The sequence below is a fragment of the Amblyomma americanum genome, chromosome 8, assembly GCF_052857255.1.
Source record: "Amblyomma americanum isolate KBUSLIRL-KWMA chromosome 8, ASM5285725v1, whole genome shotgun sequence".
In the NCBI taxonomy this organism is placed as follows: Eukaryota; Metazoa; Arthropoda; class Arachnida; order Ixodida; family Ixodidae; genus Amblyomma; species Amblyomma americanum.
Genome location: NC_135504.1, coordinates 34285845 through 34307738, shown reverse-complemented (window position 1 = coordinate 34307738; position 21894 = coordinate 34285845). Strand labels below are relative to the sequence as shown.

The 21894-nt window shown below is 46.0% G+C and overlaps 2 protein-coding genes across 8 annotated transcripts in view; both read right to left on the bottom strand.

Annotated features, from left to right (window-relative positions):
* The window catches only part of ebo (exportin ellipsoid body open), a 44512-nt gene extending 35727 nt beyond the window's left edge, over positions 1-8785 (bottom strand). The window contains exons 1-4 of one of the 5 annotated variants that reach the window (XM_077634395.1): positions 8543-8785; positions 4179-4281; positions 3107-3219; positions 309-509 (exon numbers count right to left, since the gene is read on the bottom strand). In XM_077634395.1, coding sequence (XP_077490521.1) covers positions 309-509; positions 3107-3219; positions 4179-4269 — 405 coding nt within the window. In that variant the 5' untranslated portion in view covers positions 4270-4281; positions 8543-8785. Of the gene's footprint in view, positions 1-308; positions 510-3106; positions 3220-4178; positions 4282-8228 lie in introns of all 5 variants that reach the window. The other 4 variants (XM_077634394.1, XM_077634396.1, XM_077634398.1 and 1 more) reach the window with 4 other exon arrangements.
* Positions 8786-10899: 2114 nt separating this feature from the next.
* On the bottom strand, positions 10900-18685 carry LOC144101291 (small ribosomal subunit protein uS2-like). Of its 3 annotated transcripts, none has more exons than XM_077634388.1 (7): positions 18611-18685; positions 16853-17016; positions 16146-16345; positions 14717-15010; positions 13626-13751; positions 12941-13149; positions 10900-11458 (listed from the first exon to the last, which is right to left on the bottom strand). In XM_077634388.1, exons 2-6 carry the CDS (start codon positions 16983-16985, stop codon positions 12958-12960), a joined length of 945 nt encoding a protein of 314 aa, XP_077490514.1. In that variant the 5' UTR covers positions 16986-17016; positions 18611-18685; the 3' UTR covers positions 10900-11458; positions 12941-12957. The 3 variants fall into 3 exon arrangements, with proteins under 3 accessions (XP_077490514.1, XP_077490515.1, XP_077490513.1); XM_077634389.1 differs by lacking the exon at positions 18611-18685 and adding an exon at positions 18055-18072; XM_077634387.1 differs by lacking the exon at positions 18611-18685 and adding an exon at positions 17800-17921.
* Between the last annotated feature and the right edge of the window lie 3209 nt (positions 18686-21894).

Sequence of the window (21894 nt, the reverse complement as noted above, 5' to 3'; positions counted from 1 at the left end):
GTGAATGAACATGTAGCCTGGCCTTACAGATCCACAGTGAACACCAATAACTTGACGTCACCGCACTTTGTTTGTGAGAACTGACTGGTGGTAGCAATACCTGTCTTCCATATTATTTTGTCCTTTCCTAGCTTACAAATTCTCTACTTATAGTGACGGTAGCTTCTTTTTTTGCTGAAAAGCAGCAATACTACATCTAGTATACGCGCCAACTTGAATTTGTCACCAGCGGCCCTTTAAGGCTGTCTTCAAAGCTACAAAATGCTGCCGCTGGCCACTTCACACAAAAAGAGAAAGAATGCCGTCACCTGCAGGATGTGATTGAAGAAGTCAGGCTCGTTGTCCGGCCAATCTATGAAGCCAAGATGCACAAGAAGCTTGACAACCTTGTTGCGCACAAAAGCCGGTTGCTGCTGCCCGGAGAGCTGCGCAGTCATCAGCATGAACTGCAGGTCTGCGCGCAGTACCGACCGAGCTGATCTGTCCAAGCGGTCCCCTGAAATGGCATCCTGCCACCACATCGAGGGCAGCACCTGTCAGAGGGCACTCACAACCCCTGAGCCCTGAAGATTCACTGTCAACGGAACCAACCACGTTACGTCCACCATGGAACGAATACATCCTCCACTAGCTTCAATTTAGTAGTGTTGCACGTCACCAGGTGTGGCCACCTACCATATCTCCAACAATTACATAATCTCATCTAACCCCACTCTCTGCCACCCCTTCTACACACTCCTTCCCTTGGAATCCACTCTGCTTTCTTTAATGGCTCGTCTGTTATTTGTACTCTACAGTACAAGTCCTGCCCAGGTTCATTATTCCCTGAACTTTACCTCCGCCAAGATGTTATTAACTCGAGTTTCTTCCCTAACATAGTTTGCTCTCTTCCTGTCTCTCAAACTTACCTCTGTCATTTTCCTTTCCATAGCTTGTTGCACTATGCTGAATTTTGAGCACCAAGATTAAAACAGCTTAGAACAAGCTGGAACAGTGATGCGCTCCTTGTCGATTAAAGTTTTAGTGAGCCTTGGGTGTAGCTCTATTTAAGAAATTCAAAACACTGTGGCACCATCTAGTGACGAAAGTTAAAAGCACATGGCCGATGACGCGAAGGCAGCATTGCTTTCCGTCAAAGGGCGCAGTGAACAGAGCGTGATTACAGGTGACTACGTTGACCTCACACTTAGAACGCAATTTGTGTTCACTCTGAACCCGCCGCGGTGGCGGAGTGGTTAAAGGCGCTCGTCTACTAAGCCGGAGTACCCAGGTTCCAACACGACCACGGCAGCCCAGTTTCGATGGAGGCCAAAAACCAAAATTCACCCGCACTGTGCGAGGTCAGTGCACATTACAGATCCCCAGGTGGTCGAAATTAAGCCCTCCACTGCAGAACCTCTCTCTTCCTTTCTTCTTTAGCTTCCTACTTTATCCCTTCCCTTAAGGTGGGGTTTGGGTATCCACTGGTCATTTCCTTTCCTCAAAAACCAATTTTCATATCATTTTGTTCGCGCTGCCGAGCTGAATATTTCAGGTCATCCTGCTTCATATTTTAAAATTTACATTCAAGGGCCGATGTGCAGTGTGCTGTGTGATGTCCGTGCATGTTAAAGATCCCCAGGTGGTGGAAATTATTCCGGAGCTCTCCACTACAGCATCTCTTTCTTCCTTTCTTCTTTCACTCCCTCCTTTATCCCTTCCTTTACAGCGGTGGCGCTGTTCAGGTGTCCAATGGTATATGAGACAGATACTGCGCCATTTCCTTTCCCCCCAAAACCAATTATTATTATTATTAAGTGCATGCCTTCTACTTGACCAGAGTAGATTTTGATGTATTTTCTGTGCTTGCCAGCTTGATCGAATGGCAATGGGAAAATTCAAATAGTCTAGGAAATAACACTGCGAGGCATTGCAAAGACCCTATGGGACCGGTGCTGAAAGACACTTGTCGAAGCTAGCAAAAGTGAAAAAAAAAGGGGAAAAAAAACTGTGCCTTGCCGTTGCACTTAGTGGCTCCCTCTGAACGCTGAAAGTGACTGGCACCAGCTGTTTTTACTTTTTCACACAAAGAGATGCTCGGCACAGTCTGGGTGACTGGCAATACTTGTTTAAGGGCGATGGTGTTAAAATGCAGAGACAATTTTCGGCAGTGGACATGAGGTGGCAACAAGACTGAGTGCTGCCTTTTCAACTGGTTGGGTGTCCAGCTCAAACTCTTATTTATAGTACTCGGGAAATGAATCCAAATTATAACATCTCAGAAATTTTTAAGCTTTTCACATGAAAAAAAAATGAAAAAAAAGCATAATAAGTGAATGAGACCTAACAAGGATAACACTAGGGTGGACATTTCCTAATTCATTCCAAACTACTATGGAGGTGAGTGTTGCAGTACAAACTTCCGATACCCAGAAGGCAGAAAAAAAAAAACTCTACAGAGGACGGCATAGGCAGTACACTACAAGGATTACAAGCAGGCATTGGACAGCGCCCCCCCTATCATAGTCTCACCCATTATAGTCCCAACTATCCAGTCAGTGAATTGCGTGTGGAATGACAACGCTAGCAAAATGAACAGCTGCAGACTGCCCTGGCAAGGCAACGATTGCATGCAAGCTTCTGACTGGTGGCGCCAAATCTTGGCACTGGGTTTGTGAAATCGGCAAGTGAAATGCCAATTCGCCTGACCTTTTAATTCTGAATTTTGTAATTTTTTTACGTTTTCATGCTCCTATTTCAATAACTATTTTTCCACTAGTGTCTGGAATACATTAGAGAACTCTCGAAAGAGATAAATCGGCAGGAAAAAAAAAAAGTATCACAGTGCTCCTTCAATGTCGATGTCTTATTGGCATAGCTTTGGCTCACATAATGTTATTGTTACCTGAGTGCCGTCAGAGTTAGACAGCTGTCTCCGGAGCAACAAAACAATGCCTAAGAAAATAATTACCCCGCAATCAGTACTAAATAATAAAATAGTAATGCATACTAGAAAACTCTATCGCACAATCATAAGCATTAATCAGGGCATTAAAAAGCGGTAGATTTTCCTCAGAACAACGCTTCCCCCTGCTTCTCCCATCGTCCATTTAGACGTATTACTCACCTGTAAGGCTGAAAATGCAAAAGCCAGCAGTTCTGGCTGTGTTTGGCTTTTAATGATTTGTAGCCACTGCATCCAAATTCCCTCCCGCTGATTCAGCTCCGACAGCTGGCACTCTGCCAAAAAACCCAAACAGAGACGGCAACAAATGTTCGCATGAGCAGGAGGTACCTGTAGAGATTCTAAAGGGCATGCAACTCCAACCACCATTACGATAGACACCGAGAACAAATTGGAGCTGGCCTGCACCTACAGATTCATCCTCGTCAGCAGCAGCCTCACTACGCCCACTGCAGGACAAAGGCCTCTCCCACATCTCTCCAATTAACCCTGCCCTGTGCGAGCTGCGGCCACCCTATCCCCGCAGACTTCCTAATCTCATCCGCCCACCTAACCTTTTTCCATCCCTGCTATGCTTACCTTCTCTTGGTATCCAGTCCATTACCCATCACAACCATCGGTTATCTTTCCTTCGCATTACATGCCCTGCCCAAGCCCATTTCTTCTTGATTGCCGCATTCTAATGAGAGAGGGGCTACTTTCACTGAGAATGGAGCTCTTATGATGCTGGTAAAGGCCTAAATGCAAAGCAAAAGATCAAATGCATATCGCTGCACGCAGCTGTTTTCATAGGAAAATTGTGATTATGTCCAAGTAATGACATACACATGCATGTGCATAACCAGAAAGAGCCAACCGAAGAATTTTCGCAAAGAAAAAAAAATTGGACAAAAGTTTCCTCAGGATCTTTATAAAATGATTCTTCAAGAAATACATTTTTAAAAAAATCACGAAGGGCACGTGAGCAGACATAGGGTAAATATAACAAGGGTAGTACAGACAATGGCCAAGAATTAAGGATCAAGGGATCTAAATAGTTTGGTTATGTACAGGCTACCCTTATTACACAAATGAAAAAGAGAGAGAGAGACACACACACGCTCACAGGACATGTTAGCCAGCAAGTGCGCCGAGATGATATCATAGGCGCACTTCCAGTAAGACCATATTTTGGCAGCAGAGAGGGTTACCACTGCTTTTTAATTGTTTCATAAAGAAGACAAAAGACGGGCACCTATTTCACGCTTGCGCTGGTTGCTGGTCCTGTCGCTGAAGAACTCGTTCACCAGCCCTCCCACAGTGCCCTGGAGGCTGTCAACGGCCATGGTGATTCCGCACTGCACGTAACAAAAGTACCAACCAGATTGAATCAAGACTGTACAGTGGCCCACAGATCGTGCTTGAAATTCAGTGATTACTGCATGCTTTCCAAGGAGTGGCGTTACCTGCAACAACAACATTCCCTAAATAAAGGAAGTGTAAATCAAACTGCCTTTTCGGTGCAGCACTCCTGGACTCCTGAATTGTGGACGCCATACATATGTTTTGCAACATTCTTAGAACAGTTCCGATTCTAGTTTTCTATTCATTATTTTCAGATCTTTTCTATATTTCTATTGCACCAACCAATTGTCACACACTATTTCTTACTACCAGCATGTAGATTGCATCCCACTGAAGAAACTAATAAGAACTTTCTCCAGCATATTCGGGGAACATCTGGAATCCATGAAGAACAAAACAATACACCCAGTGGCACACTTAACACTTGTGAGCTCTCAAACGTCAATACAACAACCTGCTCTAGACAACTGTTCCTAGCAAAATGTACCCAATAATGATTCTAATGAAGAAACCTCCCAAAAAATCAAACGAACAGCCCCCAAAGTGGATGAATATTGATATGTGGCGACAATATAGCATAGGCAGTTATGTTTCAGTTACCGACAGCAATTCACACACGTGCCTAGCACTTCAAATTTGAATTTCTTGGCCTTTGATGACAGTCAGTATAGTCTGTCATCACATCACATCTAAGGGCACTGACTGTGAAATGTTCGAAAGAGGTTAAAGGGTTGTCTTCCACCGTCAGCAACACCTGCCCAGAGCCCTGACAATCCCTAACACAAGCCTACCTTCTACGTCACGTGCAAACCAACACAAGCCACACAACCCACAAACACAACACCTCATATCGTAACCTGTAATTGTCCGTTGGTCCATTTAGTCCTCTGTCATCCAAAAGTCGGTGGGAAGTGACTCAACAGCTGGGTGGTTAGCGAACGGACCTCTCCATGGCGGTGAATTTTTTTTCTCTACTTTTTATTCCAAGGCATTTCAATTTCACTTTTGAAGGGACGTCTTCTAATATATAAAGTTGAACGTGTCCATAGCCAAAGGCTAGTTTCGGATCCAAAATATCACCTAAATATGGTTCGTGGTTTGTGAGGGTTGAACGTCCCAAAGCTACTTTGCTCTGAGGGATGCCGTAGTGAAGGGCTCCGGAAATTTTGACCACCTGGGGTTCTTGCACATCTCATGCAATCAATAAAAACTATTGCACATCTCATGCAATCAATAAAATTTTTAAATGTTACCAATATCTTGTTTATAGCCAATATTGCATATTTGACACTATTACACAAGGATAACATTTTAACAACTATAAGAAATCACAATAATACATTTTTAAGAGCAACAATAATAACAATAAAATATGGTATATGATATAAATTGCATATGTGTTAACAAATGTGCAAACATGACTTGTAACCAAATACATTTATTTTACTCATTGCATTATAACACGATGGTCAAGAAACTGTGCAAAAAAATATTTTTTCAATGACATTGTGTTTGATCTCACTTGCCTTTATATTTTATTTTTATTACTTTTTAATTTATTTCACAGAAACTGCAATGTAATGGGTCCTCAAGTTGGTGTTGGTGAAGGCTCCTTGGTCACCACTACAGGGACCCGCTATGTTACGATTTCTTAGAAATAAATTGAAGGGAATAAAATTTTTTAAATTATGAAATAAATTAAAATGCCATTAAATAAAATTAGAAATAAATAAGAATATTTTCAAAAAACTCAACGGTGAGGTCCAGTTGCCAAACACCCAATTGTCGGGTCACTTAACACATATGCTTGAAGGACACTGCTATGTCACAGTGAGCAATGACGGAGGTCCGAATAAACACTTATAGAATATGGCCCCAAATACTGAATGCTTCAACTGTCCCTTAGTGCTAGCCATTATGGCAGACACCGTCTTGCTCTACAGTGTCACTTAATAGTCCCCTTTTTTTCTTACACCCCCACTGTCCATACAGATGGCTCTAGAAAGCAGCTCTTCAAATAAAGTCATTGTGCATCGTCCTCAACATAATATCAGTTTCTTTTTTTCTTGTTGGCCTCAGTTTCTGCTACATACGTGAATACTGGCAAGATACAACTTTTGTATATTGTTTTCTTTTGGGATACCAATATGTTGCTCTTCATAGCTTGAGAGGAGCCTGTCCAAACACACCGAACAATTCTTATCCTCCCATCGATTCTGTTCTTGGTCCAGATCCATAGTCAGTACTTAGCCAAGATGCACTGCCTCATTATTTCCAGTACTTTTCATAAACTGCTGTTGACTTCCCGTAGTGTCAATCATTACTGTAAGTTTTCTTTGCACTAGTATTTTAATGCATGACCGCACTTTGTCCTGTACAAAGGGGGTTGTACCTTCTGTTGTAATGCAGAGAAAATGCAAAACCTTAAAAACCTTTGCGTGTCTCTGGCATCAATCATACATGAAATGCTTGTCAACCCTCCTAGAAACCTTAATTACTGAAAAAATAACATGCCCTTTGAAATGAAATGTAGAGCTACCAAAAGTCTGCTTTTCAAGGAAAACAGCACCCTCATCAGGCAAACGTACAATGTGCAACAATGAAAAAGCCGCAACTTCTCACACTGAGGCTAATTAGTCATTTATTTTCTTTGTCAATGAGCAGTCGCTATAATGCACTTGCTTGTAGTTTAAATATCCCGAAAAAAAAAAAGATTTCTGTATGGTGGACGTAAATCGCACTACAATTTTGCCCACACACACACAAAAAAAAAGGCAGAGGGAATATAGCCTTATTATTATAGTTTCTCTGCTCATGTGCGATTCAATACATTTTCACCCCTCACAATAAATATTTCAAATATAATTAGGAATATTATAAATGAAAAAAGTAAAATAGCTATTCGGAAGAGAAATGTTGAAGTCAGTTCAGAAGAAGTGCCCATAACATACTTGCAACAAAAGAACTGAAAAACGAACATCACTAAAATCACCACTACCATGCTGTGCCCTTGGAGTGATTGTGAACCGTTGGAGGCCTTGTGAACAAACAAGCCCACATGCACATTCTACTAGTACCTAATATACACTCTTCTGTTCACGTTAAGATATAGTGACGCTCAATCAGGGGCCCTTAAAATAAATGATGAACATCACTTTCACCGCTGAATGAAGCACTGCTTGGAGAATTGAACCTGCAGAAAAAGTGTGCTTATTCATGGAAAAAACCCGTAGGCAAAGAACTCCATCGGTTACAAATCTATTCCTTGTATTTATTCTGTTCCTGTGTGATTTCGAAATCAGTGCCAAATACATGCATGAGCCAAAACTATTAACGCAGGAACATAAGGCACTAATTTTTGCTACAGCCTCATGCAGCATTAGCTGCTACATGTGAAATTTCATTGCATTCTTGAGACCAACCACCGACCTTTCATTCCTTAGTCAAGTTCAGCAAACCTTGCTCTTTACAGAGTGTTATGATGCCTTCGGCTTGGTTACCAATACCCACAACTTGGCCAATTAGCAGTATATGCTAAATTTCATTCATACTTCTGTGTTGTTTTACTGCCACACATCAGTAACAAAACTTTGTTCTTGCTGACCACCATTACTACTCAAGCGCAAGTAAGCAGAATTAACTGTTCAGCACTGAACTGCATTTGCATGCGCTGTTTCTCTGCTTGATTTCAATACCGAAGCAGCAATAAATATGAAAGCAGCAGCATTACATGTTTCTGTACCACGTACTACGTTTCGTGAGGACGAGTCAATGATCCTGCAGTTTTTTAACCGCAAAGCCAAGGGCGTGCCGGCATCCCCCCTCCTCCTAAACAACGCTTCAGAAATTTGACTCCGTGCGTCACTTCGTGCGTTGGTCGGTTCACGAAGAGCACCCAGAGCAGCTGTGATCGCGGCATAATTAAGCAGGCCGCACCAACCTGACATTTCAGCGTCAGAAACGACGTTACCTAGTTATGCGTCCCGTCCAAACATGACAGCTGGCGAAGCTTTCGAGTTCATTAATGTGGAAAGCAGTGGAAAGCAGAACAGCAACGGTCCAAATAAGCCGCCGCGCCGCCTCCTGTCAGTGCAAGTTTCGAGCATAGCACGGGCCACGATGATTTAACGCGCACTGTCGACGTCGTTCGCCGTCGACCGTCACACTGACAGGGCGCCCCGAGCACACAAACACAGTGAGATTACCGAGGCCGGTTCCACTGAAGCGTGCACAAGCAGATACAGGCAAACGCACCGAGCACAGGAATGATCAGTAACCGATGGTGACGATCCAACCAAGTCTACACGGCACCGGCATTACATCCGACGAACCGTCACAATCCAAGGTTTACCAAGGTGTCGAAAGGCAACAGAACGTGTGCATCAAAGCCGTTGATCAGAACTATAGAAAACCACCAACTTAGTTCATAGCAAGACGGGCACGTCTAGTGGGTGTCGCTGCGCCGAATCAAGCCCAGGCGCTGGCCCAACTAATGAAGGCGTTACGCATCACTGCCACTACACGGCAGCACTTTTTCTAATGACTGAGCAGCGGGAAATTTGAACACGCTATGCAAGCCCTTCGGGGAATCCGGAGAACGAGGCAGCCCACAATAAAGCCAGAGGTTTCGTAGACCGGGTAGTGGATCGAGTCCGGCTCCCTGAATTTCACGAAGGACTCCATGATCACATATCATGACCTCACCAATAATTTTAAACTAGAGAGGAGAACTTTCCCCCTCCGGACCTGACTAAAGAACAAGAGGTTACGTGACGTCGTTTACAGACGAGATCGATACGCACCCCATCACTTCTCGTGCACATTTATCCAGATCTATACAACCCGAACTGTAAACACTGTGGCCAACGAGCCAACTACGATCACATTCTGTGGGATTGTAAAAAATGGAGCCACGTACCTCCGGGTGATCAAGTTAATTACTGCTCCTTCTTTCGAGCGGTGGGCGGCCGTGCTGGTTAGCTCTGACTCAAAACGCAAGTTCTGGCTGTGGAGTGGGCTGACAAAGTCGTCGAGGGCTACGTACTCTCGACCACTTAACGCGACCTCTAACCAAACTTTTTCCGGCGAATAATATTTAAATATTTTACAATCAATCAACAGCAGCGATCACATATGGTGGAACTGTAAAGAGGAGCCGCTACCTGATTCTCTAATACAAGTCCTTACTCTCGAGCAATGGGAGCTAGGCCGTGTTGCTGTGCAGCTCAGACCTGGGCGTTCAAACCCGGGCCTAAAGACGTTAGACGTTTTCAGCACATATACCAGATACGTACTACTAGAGATCGTATACCGGTTTACCGGACCTCTCTTGCGCACGCCCAGTGGCTCCCCGTCACCCTAACAATGCCACTGCGCATGCGCAAGGGGGGTTCGGTAAACCGGTATACGTCTCCGGTATGCTAAAAACGTCTATTGAATGGGCTACTCTGGTCACTGTCAGCCATGGGCTGACAGCCACCTAGCACGGATCATCTACATTCTGCTTTTTCTGACGAAATAAATGTTTTCCAATCCAATCAACAGCAGCAGCAGTTAATGGAGACAACGGTCTACTTGGCCAGGCTCGAGACGATGCTCCGAGCACTCCTAGCCCAATGTGACCTATATATTTTACAGTGAACTAGAATATCGGGAAATCGATGGGATGGGATGGGAAATATTGGGAAACTAGTTCACTCTACCTATGTCGCAGCTTCGACAGACACTGCTTTGACACACTGGCCACGTCTCTTTGTTCGTTCTTCCGTTTGTGCATTCATTTCTCTATTCTGTCAACGTTTTCAAGATTATACCTTGCCGCAAAAGCTACTTCACATGTAAACTCATCAGGAACGTGTGCGCTTGCGGTTGTGTGGCTGACTGCATGACCTCGGCCTCTGCGTGCCGCGAACGTTTTTGTATGCTTGCATTTTTTTTTCTCCCGATTTCACTTGATTAGCGCCGTGTGTACATGATGTGCGTGTTGTTTTGGCTTCACGGGGCGATCGAGTTTGTCTGTGAGTGAAGCAGTGAAAGAAGAAAAGCGCAATGGAGACCCCACTCGATCTACGAGACAGCACCTTTGAATGAATTTTGCCGAAAATGAAGTTTTCCTACACTGAAAAACTTATTTTCGTATCAAAACTGTGACGCAACCATTCGTCATACACCACTGCGGGTGGCGACTTATGATTTCTCATTGCATATAGCATACATCTCTTTAGTCAGGTTGGAGCCTAGCTCACAACAGGTATTCGAACCGAATGACCAAGTGCTTCACTTGGACTTTTGTGCATTCAGCGCTTGTGGAATCAATGTTGGGAAGCCTGTCTTCATTTCACTTCTCAGTGGGGTTGAACACTCCCGATGACACACTAGACAGATTCAAGTTGCGTCTCCGACGAAGATGAAACATTTAGCAGCCTCAGTGCCATGTGAGCAGTTTCCTAGATCACGTTATATTTGTACACCTTCCTCGATGCAAGTCAGCCTTGCATAATGATGGTTCCAGCATTGTACGCATTATGATTTTCAGCCTCAAATACACACCAACCACTGTAGTCCCAATATACTACAGCTGGGACGACCAGAGAAAGCATGATACAACACAGTTGCCTTTTAATGAAAACAGTTTATTCGTCCATGAAATAGCAGTAGTAGTTTGTACCCTGCAAGATATGTGCAAAGACGGCTGGACGCACGCCACCTTTGTCAATACACTTTATATTAAACCCCCCCGGCTTTGGCATGGTTGCAGTGATACGGTATGACATGGACGCATGTAAAAAGCCTGAATGAGGATGGCCCTGCTTTTGCAAATAATGGTTTTGGCAGGAACCGGACGCAAGACTGCCCTGGTACAAGAGAACTTTTCCAACAGCTACCAAAGCATAATGTGGCACGCTTGTCCAGGCCGGATGAAGCGTGAAGGATGGAAACATTTTTGATGAGCCCTAGACGCATGAAACAAAAAAGATGGTGGACGCTATATAGGGAAGGTTGAATTTCCTCCAGATATCACAAATTTTTCTGACTAGGGAACTGACTATGTATTTGCATGGCAGGTTACCGAGAAAGTTTTTGCGCACGGTGTAGAAAAAAAAAAATTAAGTGCTGCACAGCAGCTTTTGACTTGGGGCAGTCTTGTCTTCCACCCACTGCTGGCATGACCTGTGAACACAGAAGGGGAAAAAAAAATGTTAGGCTCTTGACCAGCATGCACTGCTACAGTGCTGCTCCTGACCACATTTAATACAACAATAAACTGGACACAATTGATACAATAATACATACAAGTATCAGCGACCATATTGCTGTTTTTTATGCATCACCTCGCTTAAAACACTCCCAATGCGTTACAGCCATTGTTCAGCTGATGAAACCGAAACAGCCTCAAGAAGAAATTCAATTATAAATTATTTAGCGGTCATATTTGAGTACCACATGGTCAGTCATGCATTCTATTGCCTAATGCATCCTTTGAAAGAGAAAACATACAACAAAAATTTTGGCGTCTATGGTCCTTTAATCCGGTTAATTTATGGTCAATCTGCTCGCACCTATCAGAGCCCTACTAGCTAGTGCAAAGTGATGATTAACCGCGACCAGTTGCACCAGACTATAACAGCTGTAATCCAGCGCTTTGTACTGACGGAAGCCAAATTAAAGCTTGTTTACCAAACCGTTCTAAAACTGGAAAAATTGGTGGTTTAGTGTGTGAGAAGTCTCCAGTTTTACACTGTGCAACCTTGCAGCAAAAAGGGCCACAAAATGGAAATAAAATCAATAAAAATGGCGTGCCTTGCATGTTAGACTAGATTCACAGATTTCCAAAATCTAGAAGCGTCTCTTGTGAAAAAAAGAATAAAAAGGACTGTACTTCTAAAGGCCAATATTCCTAGAGTGTCCACTACCTGTAAATGCCCAAGTGGGCGTGGCTCGAAAACTGGACATAAGTTCCCGGGTTCGAACCCGACCGCGGCGGCTGCGTCTTTATGGAGGAAAAACGCTAAGGAGCCCGTGTGCTGTGCGATGTCAGTGCACGTTAAAGATCCCCAGGTGGTCGAAATTATTCCGGAGCCCTCCACTACAGCACCTCTTCTTCCTTTCTTCTTTCACTCCCTCCTTTACCCCTCCCCTTACGATATATGAGACAAATACTGCGCCATTTCCTTTCCCTAAAAAAAAAAAAAAAAATTATTGCTTCAAAATACGTACTGCTATACAGCAAATGCTGTGGCCAAGACGCTTGGTCGTGTTAGTTGAGCAGGAATTTCCACCTCCCTCAAATCGACGGTGCTGCCTCTCTGTGCTTTTAACAATTTAATTTTCGTAATTATTCACATTTTCACTACAATGATGTGTTTATGCAGTGGAAGTGCAGTTTAAGCTGAGACAGCGTAACAGGAAAGGTGGGTAAGCTGTCGTCGCGCAGTGCCACCTCTGCATATGGGGCTCCAGCAAATTGGGCAGGACTGAAGTGGGTATTTCTATTTAGCTAGTGGACACTTGCACAATAAGGGCCTAGGCTGCCAACCCTAGGTGACAACAGCCACTTCAGCACGCGAGACCTTTTCCAAGCACATCAAGCAAGAACGTTCAGCACAGTGGCGACAGCAGCACCGGAACAACAAGGCACACCGTTTCTCTCACCCAACAGCGCCCCGCACTCAGCTCCAGCTGGTGTCATTGCCGGCACCCCACTCTGTGGCCGTTCCAGACTGTGGAATTGGCGGCGCAGCTGACCAGTCCTCAATGGCGGCTGCTGACCAGTCTTCTGTGGGCACAGGGGGAACAGGCACAGTAACCGGTGGCACTGTCACAGCTGTCGGGAAGGCAGGCACCTCAGGGACCGCAGACCACTGGTGGGCCATTTGGAAGCAATGGGAGAAGAAAAAGGACCTAGTTAAAAAGTTAACACTATACTTCACATTTACCAGTAAGTGAAAAATAAAAACGAAAGGGGGGGAAGGGAGGGAAAGTGTCAACAAATGCAAGGTTAAGTAATAACTAATATTTTGTACCGATACATCAGAAGAAATGCTTCGTTATATGAGCACAGAGGCTTTGAAGGAGTAAGGCAAAAAACCTATTTGCACTAGATAATATGTACAAACGCTTCGTTTATACAGCGCACATTAAAATTCTCTCGATATCTGTCAGAAGACCTCTCCCTGTCAGCAAACAACACGCCATAGGGGACATAGAATGGTGAGCAACACCAAAATGGAAAACACCAGATCGGGAGACCTACTGCAAACCTATCTTCACTTGCTTTGGATGCAGTGCATGTGCGACATGAGCATGTGCGACACAAAAAAAAAACAGAACCACTCACATCGGTCACATCAGGCTGACCAACAGTGAGGTCTCCTCCGCCCCACTGTTCAGGCACCGGGTACTCGACCGTTTCCTTGAGGGCACGCTCAGGCGGGGCTTGCTGGGCCTGTTCCTCTTTCTCCGCCTGGACAACATATACCACACCAACAGTCATGAGAATCGCTAAACATCCTGCCACGACTGAATATGTACCTCCACTACAATCACAGAGAGCAACCAAATGGATTGGTAGCGTCTAGATTCCCTGAATGAGTGGTTATCAGCAGCAAGGGTTATGCCACAAGGGCCATGTCACAGCAAGGGTCATTCCACAACAAAAGTCAAGCCACAAGGGTTACGCACAACAAAAGGTCATGCCACATTAGGTTATGCCACAACCCTCGTGTTGAAAAGTATGATATGATCGTTGAGCGCAATCGTGTTTGTCGATTGAAGTTTTTCTTCCAGCTTATAAAAAGTCATTATAAAGTTAGTACTTCTAATTATTTTGCTTACTCCTCAGGTTATAACATGAGACAAAGGCATGCACTACAAATAACCCCTTTTTAACGGCACGAAATAACTGCTTTAAACATTCTTTTTTTCCGAGGACAATTAGTGAATTGAACAAACTTAATAGCGAGACTGTTAATCATAATTCTTTACTGATGTTTGAAAAGTGCCTGCTAATGTTGTGAATTTGAATGCGTTTATATGCTTGTATTTTCCCCACCCTGCTTTGATCTGTACTAGGTCGCAGTATCTATAAATAAATAAATAAGTAAATAAATAAAAAATTGTGTTGTGGAGAATATATTTTCTACATGTGACTTTAGGTGTTGTAGAAGCAGAGCACACAGTATTCATGCACTTTATTTGTGTTCATAATGAACCAACACTGTCGAATCCTGTGCACATTTGTTTATGCCTAACCTGCATACAGCCACAACTGAAATGCCAAGTGGAATTTCTTTCAGTAACACCATGGACGTTCCAACAAAGTCCTGGACACATGAGAAAATGTGCCACCTTGATGTCAGCCCCAATTGCAGCCCCAACAACTAGCAAATCTCTGCTTGGGCAGCAGAGCGCACACAGTGCCACACTTGCCTCCTCGGGATCGCGGTAGAAGAACAGGTCGACCATGATCTCCCACGGAATGTCGCGCAGGATCGTCCCACGCATGCGCAACACCTCCCGTGTCAGCATCCACCACATCAGGCCAATGGAGTGCTGGCTCTTGTTGTTGCAGGGGATGGCGATGTCTACGTAGCGCAGGGTGGCGTCCGTGTTGCAGAAGGCGATCACGGGCAGGTTCACGTAGGAGGCCTCCGTCACGGGCTGGTGGTCCGCCCGTGGATCGCACACCACCAGCAGTCGCGGCTCGCGGAACGCCGCCTGGATCTGAGTACCCACACGAGAAGAGGGCTTCAAATGCTGTCGCACTGGGACTGAGTAAGCAAAACTCTTTCCAATGGCCAAATGCAGCGAGTGCATTGATTCAAGAGTGCAAAAACTCAACGGACTCTACATCAAGTGCAGTATGCACATCATGCCAGGAAATCAATGGCCAAGAATTCAACGTACACCTAGGAAAAACAGACGTTCACCTGTTGTTCAACACAATAGATGATGATGAATTATGTGCCTTGAATGTCAGGGCAACTCTTGCGCCACTGCCATTAGTACTTTTAAAACAAAGAGAAGACAGAAGTAAGCACTAAACAAAGCAACCCTGCGACGTCCAATGCATTACCTATTGAGTTTTAACTGGGGTGACAGGAAAAAATATTCCAACTTCAACTCCCTATTTCCCCACAAAGACAGCATCTTTTTCACAAATGTCTTAGCTATTTGATTGTACTTGTACGCTTATACTAAGAACAAAAACTCACAGGACGGTCACGACAATGTAACACGAGATTCAGCGATAGCTGTTTAGGCGTCTCGTTTTGAGGATATTTTGAGGTAGAAAAGATACAGTGACCTAATAGCACACTGATGTGGTGGTCAAGTGATGCACCCCTGCACTGGCAGGCGGCTGTTCCAAACAGAGCCACCCATAGGGTTATGTGACCCAGGTTGACTGTGATATAAGGTGAGTGCGCTAATGACATCCACCCTGTGGGTGGATGGCTCAGTGCGGTGGCTCAGTGCTTATGGCGCTCGGCTGCTGACCCGAAAGATGCGGGTTCGATCCCGGCCGCGGCGGTCGAATTTCGATGGAGGCGAAATTCTAGAGGCCCGTGTACTGTGTGATGTCAGTGCATGTTAAAGAACCCCAGGTGGTCGAAATTTCCGGAGCCCTTCACTACAGCGTCCCTCATAGCCTGAGTTGTTTTGGGACGTTAAACCCAATAAACCAACCAACCAAACCAAACCTGTGGGTGAATGTCACTAACGCACCCACCGGTTACGCCGCCGCCGCCGACGAGAAAGCCAGAGAAGGGCGCCTAACAGCTATCGCTGTAAAACCTGATGGTGTTATCCTCAGCGTCCGTTTTGATGTGAGCCCTTGCTGACAAGCCTAGTGACTTGCCTGGTTGGTGAAGGTTCCAGGTGTGAAGCGGCCAGCAATGGGCGTGGCACCTGTGAAGCTGGCAAACTTGAGCACCGCCCTTTGGCCATAGGGGCGAGAGGAGATGGCACACACCTCGGCTGGGTTCTCGATGGCCACGATGGCTCGCGCGGCCAGCAGCAGCTTCTCCCATGTCTTCTTCAGGTTGATTAGGTGGATGCCTGGAACACAGGCCCCCTCATTTCTTCTTCACAATCATCATCATCTACTACTTTTCAAGGCTCGGGCGGGGGTGCTGCGCACGAAGAAGTGGCAAGCCCGGATTGCCGGCCAGGTCAATGCGGACATCACGTGCACATTACGCAGGCAGGAAGAGGATACGATTGAACATGTTATTCTGTTATGTCGATCGCTTAAAAGTTGGCTAGGACTTTAGTGTTTTAAAGGGTAAGCCCCAAAATCCAATCCAATCCATGCATCCAATCCGATCCCCCCCCCCCCCCGGCAGTGTAGTTCAGCCTCTGGGATCTACGCAAAAAAAAAAAAAAAATCTTGGCGTCTTCCAAGTTATAAAGGCCCAATTTTCACTGAATGTAGCATCTTTGTCATTAGAACCACTACACTGTGGCAATCTTCCAATACAGGCCAACTCCCCCGAGTGTGCCTTTAAAGAAAAACTCGCTGGCTTTGGCCACTGCAGTTTCAAGCTGACAGTAAAGGGCGCTCACCATCAGAACGTCGTTTGAAGCAGTATTCCTTCATTTGGAAGTCCAGGTTTGGCGTGCCAAGGTGGGTCTTGGCTGCTAGGAACCGCCGAACGTCATCCTCCTTGAGGGACAAAACGTTCGTACCTCCAGACATAGCGTCAAATGTTACAAGCAACGATGAAGTCCTTGAAAAGAAAAAAAAAAGAGAGACTCATGATCACCCTACACAGACACTTTTTCTGAAACAATCACACTGAACTACAATTTCTGCCCATTGCCTTTAGCTATGCACTTCATGTTCTTTTGGACCGTTTTATAATGTATATTCTGGCTCGCCTACCAAAGCCCGTGATTTCATATCGTTCAACCAGCTCTTTTCATGCAGCTATTGCAGTCAATGATGGCAACAAAAACCTTGCCTCGACAATGGCAAGATTGCGGTTAAGTACTGAGCAATAAATGGGGAATGCACAGCCAGGTCAGCACGAAGGCACAAAACAAAACGATGAAATAAACATCGAGATAAAAATTATAAAGCTGACATGGGTGAGATACCGCTTACTGGTTAGTACAGCGAGACCGATCCCTAGAACTGAAAAGCACAAAAATCACTTCCAGATTATTACAAGAATGGTCAGGTTGGTGAGATTCATGTTTAAGCAGGAATTCCAATCGAAATTTCCTAATGCTGAGCTGCGCAGTCGGCGTCAAACTTGTGTAGAACGCACAGCCGCGCAAACAAAGCGAATACCTGAGCGAAAGTATGACCAAGAAGAAATACAAGTAGTACGTGCGTGCGGGGTTTTTAACGTTCCGAAGCCGCATCCCATTAGGCACTGAAACTGCCTCGGGCGTCCTGTGGACGTTTAGGACATCCGTGGAACGTCCGAGGGAGTTTCAATGCCCACTGGGATGTGGGGTATGATGGACGCTGTATAGAGAAGGGATTCGGGGATTAATTTTTTTACCCCTTGGAGTTCTTTAACGTGCGCTGTAAGTGCACAGCATACGGGAGCCTTTGCACTGCGCTTCCATCGAATGGGGCGCCGCAGCCTGGATTCGATCGCACTATCATGGGCTCGGTATTCGAACGCCAGAATCGGAGTCACCACAGCAAATAGGCTACCTGAAAAACCATCAACTGCCAGTTTTTGTTCTGTGCACTGGACTAGTCGAGCATTCTACACAAGTCTGCCAAATCTGACAGAACTGCCACTGCTTACGGACATCGCGTAGGTCGGCGGGATGAGTTACACAAGACGCCAAGGGCATATGCAGCGCGTGCCTTCGTTCCAACGCCGCTGCCACAGCAACGCACAGCAACGTCGCCTGCGAAGTTTCCGTCAGGGCGGAAATTTTAGCCAATACCTGGTCCTAACGCAACGCAGCATTGCTAAGAAATCGTACAGAACACAATCGTGGCGAGCGAGAATATCTCATTGCCTTCGACAAGGAAAGATTTCACTGCATTCGATCGCTGATGGTGTGATTCTAAAAACGAGCTCGCACTGGCCTTCACAGCTATGCAACGAACTTGCGAACAGGAAAAAAAAAAAATCGCAGGACTCCCGTGTTTGAGATGTTCGAGATCGAGTTCGATCTCGAGCGCTGTGCCGACCGGCGAGCTGTCAACGTTCGATTGCGACGTTTCGCCTAAATTAACAAAATGGGCAAATAATAAGCACTGGTAAACATTTATCTCGGTAATCAGGCGTAAGTAATAACAGCGGCAGAAAGTTAGCATGCCCAAATAACTGCGCAAATGTTTCGAACACTTACCAGACGACACCAGCGACAGCGTCGGCGCGCTCACGTCAGTCATCCAGTCACGTTGTGAAAAGGAATCGCTGCCGCTTTCGCGCCCCCTGGCATGTGTAAGCAGCGACAAGCCTTGAAAGCTGCGCCTTGGCTTGTTTTTGTGCGGCTTATATTCGCGTACTGTAGTATCATTAACTAATATTTTTATGAAGCAGACCGAGTGCTTCGGAAAAAAAACAAATCGTGCTTACAAGACTCCTTGTGTGAACGGCTTGTTGGTCTGCATAGGTTTAACAAAACGCACAGACGTTTCGTTCGCAGAGCAACCTATGTTGTCGGCGTTGGTCAAGACCCCGAATACTTGCGTAGTACAATGGCATGGCTTGTACCGTCCCTTCCAGCATAGCCGGACCACCGTGTTTGCTACTTGGCCTTTTGAAGCGAAAGCTTCACAACGCTAGGCAAAGCCGATTTCGCTGCGCGTTGCCGGTTGACTTTCAAGTGAGCCAGCTAGAGGTCAAGTGTGGCCTTACCATAAGTGGTCCACCACAGTGTCGCACCAGTTGACCTTTGAATTTCTAGCAACCGTTCGTCGTACAGCATTCTGGTTGCTGTCATAGCATTTCTCTTTGCATATAGTTTACATGCTTTAGTCAAGTTGGAGGCTATATAGCTTGGGACAGAGGTGCGGACCAATGACATATGCACCTGCTTTCAATTGCATGCTTTGAGACTTGCGAGAGAGGTTCGGACTGATGACATATGCACCTTCAGTTGCATACTTTAAGGCGCGGTTGAGGTGTCCACCGAGATACTGCGTCATTTCCTCAAAAACCTTTCTTTTCCTCAAAACAATACATGGCTTGCACTGACGTCGTAGCTGGGAACCCTGGGATACTGTTCCGCCATGTTGGTGCAGTCGCAGCGGCCGTGGTGCACTTGCTCCACGTAAGCAGAAGTGCCCTCAGAATTTTTGTAGGACTCGCATATATGACAACTCTTGGCGCCGCCCCCATTCAGATCGTTGACACTGACACAGAAACACAATCAGACATAAATTATGTCATGCTAGTCGATAATCTCGTCATAATAGCAGCTATGTCTCCCCACCGGGGAGTACATTTGCGTCATTTACCAGTGGCCTAGGGATTGAAACCTGGCCATATATATTGTGCATGAACATTCCAATTTAGTGTGTTCAGCTCCTCATGTCTATCCGGCCCAGCATGCAGGAGCGCTTGCCATAAATGTACTACAGAGCGTGGCGTTCGAGGTGGGCTGTACCCAAGGATGGTACGCATACAAGTAATATCTACTGACACAGGAATATACGGTATTAGAGTACATTTTAATCACACATGTCGCAATTGCTATAAATTCTCAAATCAGGCGCATCCAAAGCCGTCATGCCAAACGGTGAAAAGACAGCAAATTAACTTTGCTCACACCGGCGTCCCATATCTCTGTGAGCTCTGCGCGCAATTAATGCTGATGCAGGCCGCGAGCCGCTGATATGGCAGAGTCGAATCCTCGAAAACTGTCGGAAACGATGCCGGTAGGTCATCTGGAGGAGTCACAGCGGTCCCATGCAGCGGCCGATGCGCACATTAATCCTCTACAATGGGTGCAGATACTGTAAGCTCTCGGTGGACACCAGCGAGATATGTCGAAAAGGGTCTGGGTGTTTGAAGCGTTATTGTTGGCTATGTTCCATTATGTTGACTTCCTGGTATCTGCCGGTACGTACAGGGCCAGGCCGCTGACAGGTGTTCTTGCGTCGCGGTTCCTAGGCTGGCTGAGCCTAGACACATCGTCTCATCGATCACCTTCGGGCAGCACGAAGTACTTTCGGAGACTGAGCCGCAACCGTTGCTTCTTCTCTTTCGATACAGAGACAGCCCGATCGTGTGGCATTGGTAGAGGCGCTGTCTTCGGCGGCGGGACCACGTCCAGCACCATCCAATCTTGAAAAGCATTCGCCGCGGTTTCCGTGTCCTTGCCTTTTGAAGTTGTTGCGGCGTTGCTCGGATAGATGTATATAGAGGGGAGTAGCCATCGCCGCTAATCAACATCAACGTGGCGTCTTTTCCAGCACCGACGCCACGTGCGTGAACAATGGACGATCTTCTTCTCCTTACGGCGCGGTTCGGGTGTCCACCGAGATCTGCAGTTACTGCGTCATTTCCTTCCCTCAAGAACCAATTTTCCTTTTAAATTTTCAACGAATTTCTTCATATTTCACATATCTAAATGCATGCGTCATTGCTTGAAGAATAAAATAATAATTGGCTTTGAGGAAAGGAAACGAAGAAGTAACTGTCTCACAGATCTCGGTGGACACCCGAACCGCGCCGTAAGAATTTCTCTTGCGCCCCGCCGCGGTGGCTCAGTGGTTAGGGCGCTCGACTACTGATCCGGAGTTCCCGAATTCGAACCCGACCGCGGCGGCTGCGTTTTTATGGAGGAAAAACGCTAAGGCGCCCGTGTGCTGTGCGATGTCAGTGCACGTTAAAGATCCCCAGGTGGTCGAAATTATTCCGGAGCCCTCCACTACGGCACACCTCTCTTCCTTTCTTCTTTCACTCCCTCCTTTATCCCTTCCCTTACGGCGCGGTTCAGGTGTCCAAAGATATATGAGACAGATACTGCGCCATTTCCTTTCCCCAAAAACCAATTATTATTATTATTATTTCTCTTGCCGTAGTAGAACCCTCCACTACGGCAACTCTTGCACTCTAGGTCCTCCCTTACCCCAAGCATGGTTCAGGTGTCCACCGAGAAGTGAGTTATTGCGGCATTTCCTTTCCTCAAAACTGCTTTAATTCTCGACATGGCCCCTAGCTCTGTTGTCGCACTAAAAAAAACAGCTGCTATCAACAGACAAGTGTCCTCACTAGCTGTGGCGCTGCACAAGACATTTGTGATGTGCTACACTTTTGAAGCCTTCACTACGCCTTGTAAAGCCAAGGTCACCGGGCCGAGCCGGAGTCGTTGAAGCGCATGCGCCGAGCAACAGGTGCGCCGCGCGTGACGTCAGAGTTGCGCCGTTGCCGCCGCCATCCTATCCTAAACATGGTAGGACTACAAATAGACAGGGGTATGCAAAGGAATCAGGACATCCCAAGAATAATTAGAGAACAACTTAGGGTGGATCCTCTCCCTAGGAATATGCACCCCACCTTTCACAAGGAAAGGAGGGAGAAGAGAGCTGAGGCGCTAGTCAGGCGCTTCAGCGAGGCAAACGAGAAAACAGTAGCATACACGGACGCGGCGAGTGGCAAGCTGGGAGCGGCGGTAGCCTCGGT

Bases quoted from the DNA above. Each gene is read 5' to 3' on its own strand.
- LOC144101291 (XM_077634387.1), bottom strand. From the start codon at position 17,906: ATGATAGTGCGATCGAATCCAGGCTGCGGCGCCCCATTCGATGGAAGC. The intron at 17,017-17,799 runs GTAAAAAAATTA...TTTCTTTTCAAG, and splicing joins ACGTTAAAGAACTCCAAGGG to GACTTCATCGTTGCTTGTAA. The intron at 16,346-16,852 runs GTGAGCGCCCTT...CCTGTGTTCCAG, and splicing joins CTTCAAACGACGTTCTGATG to GCATCCACCTAATCAACCTG.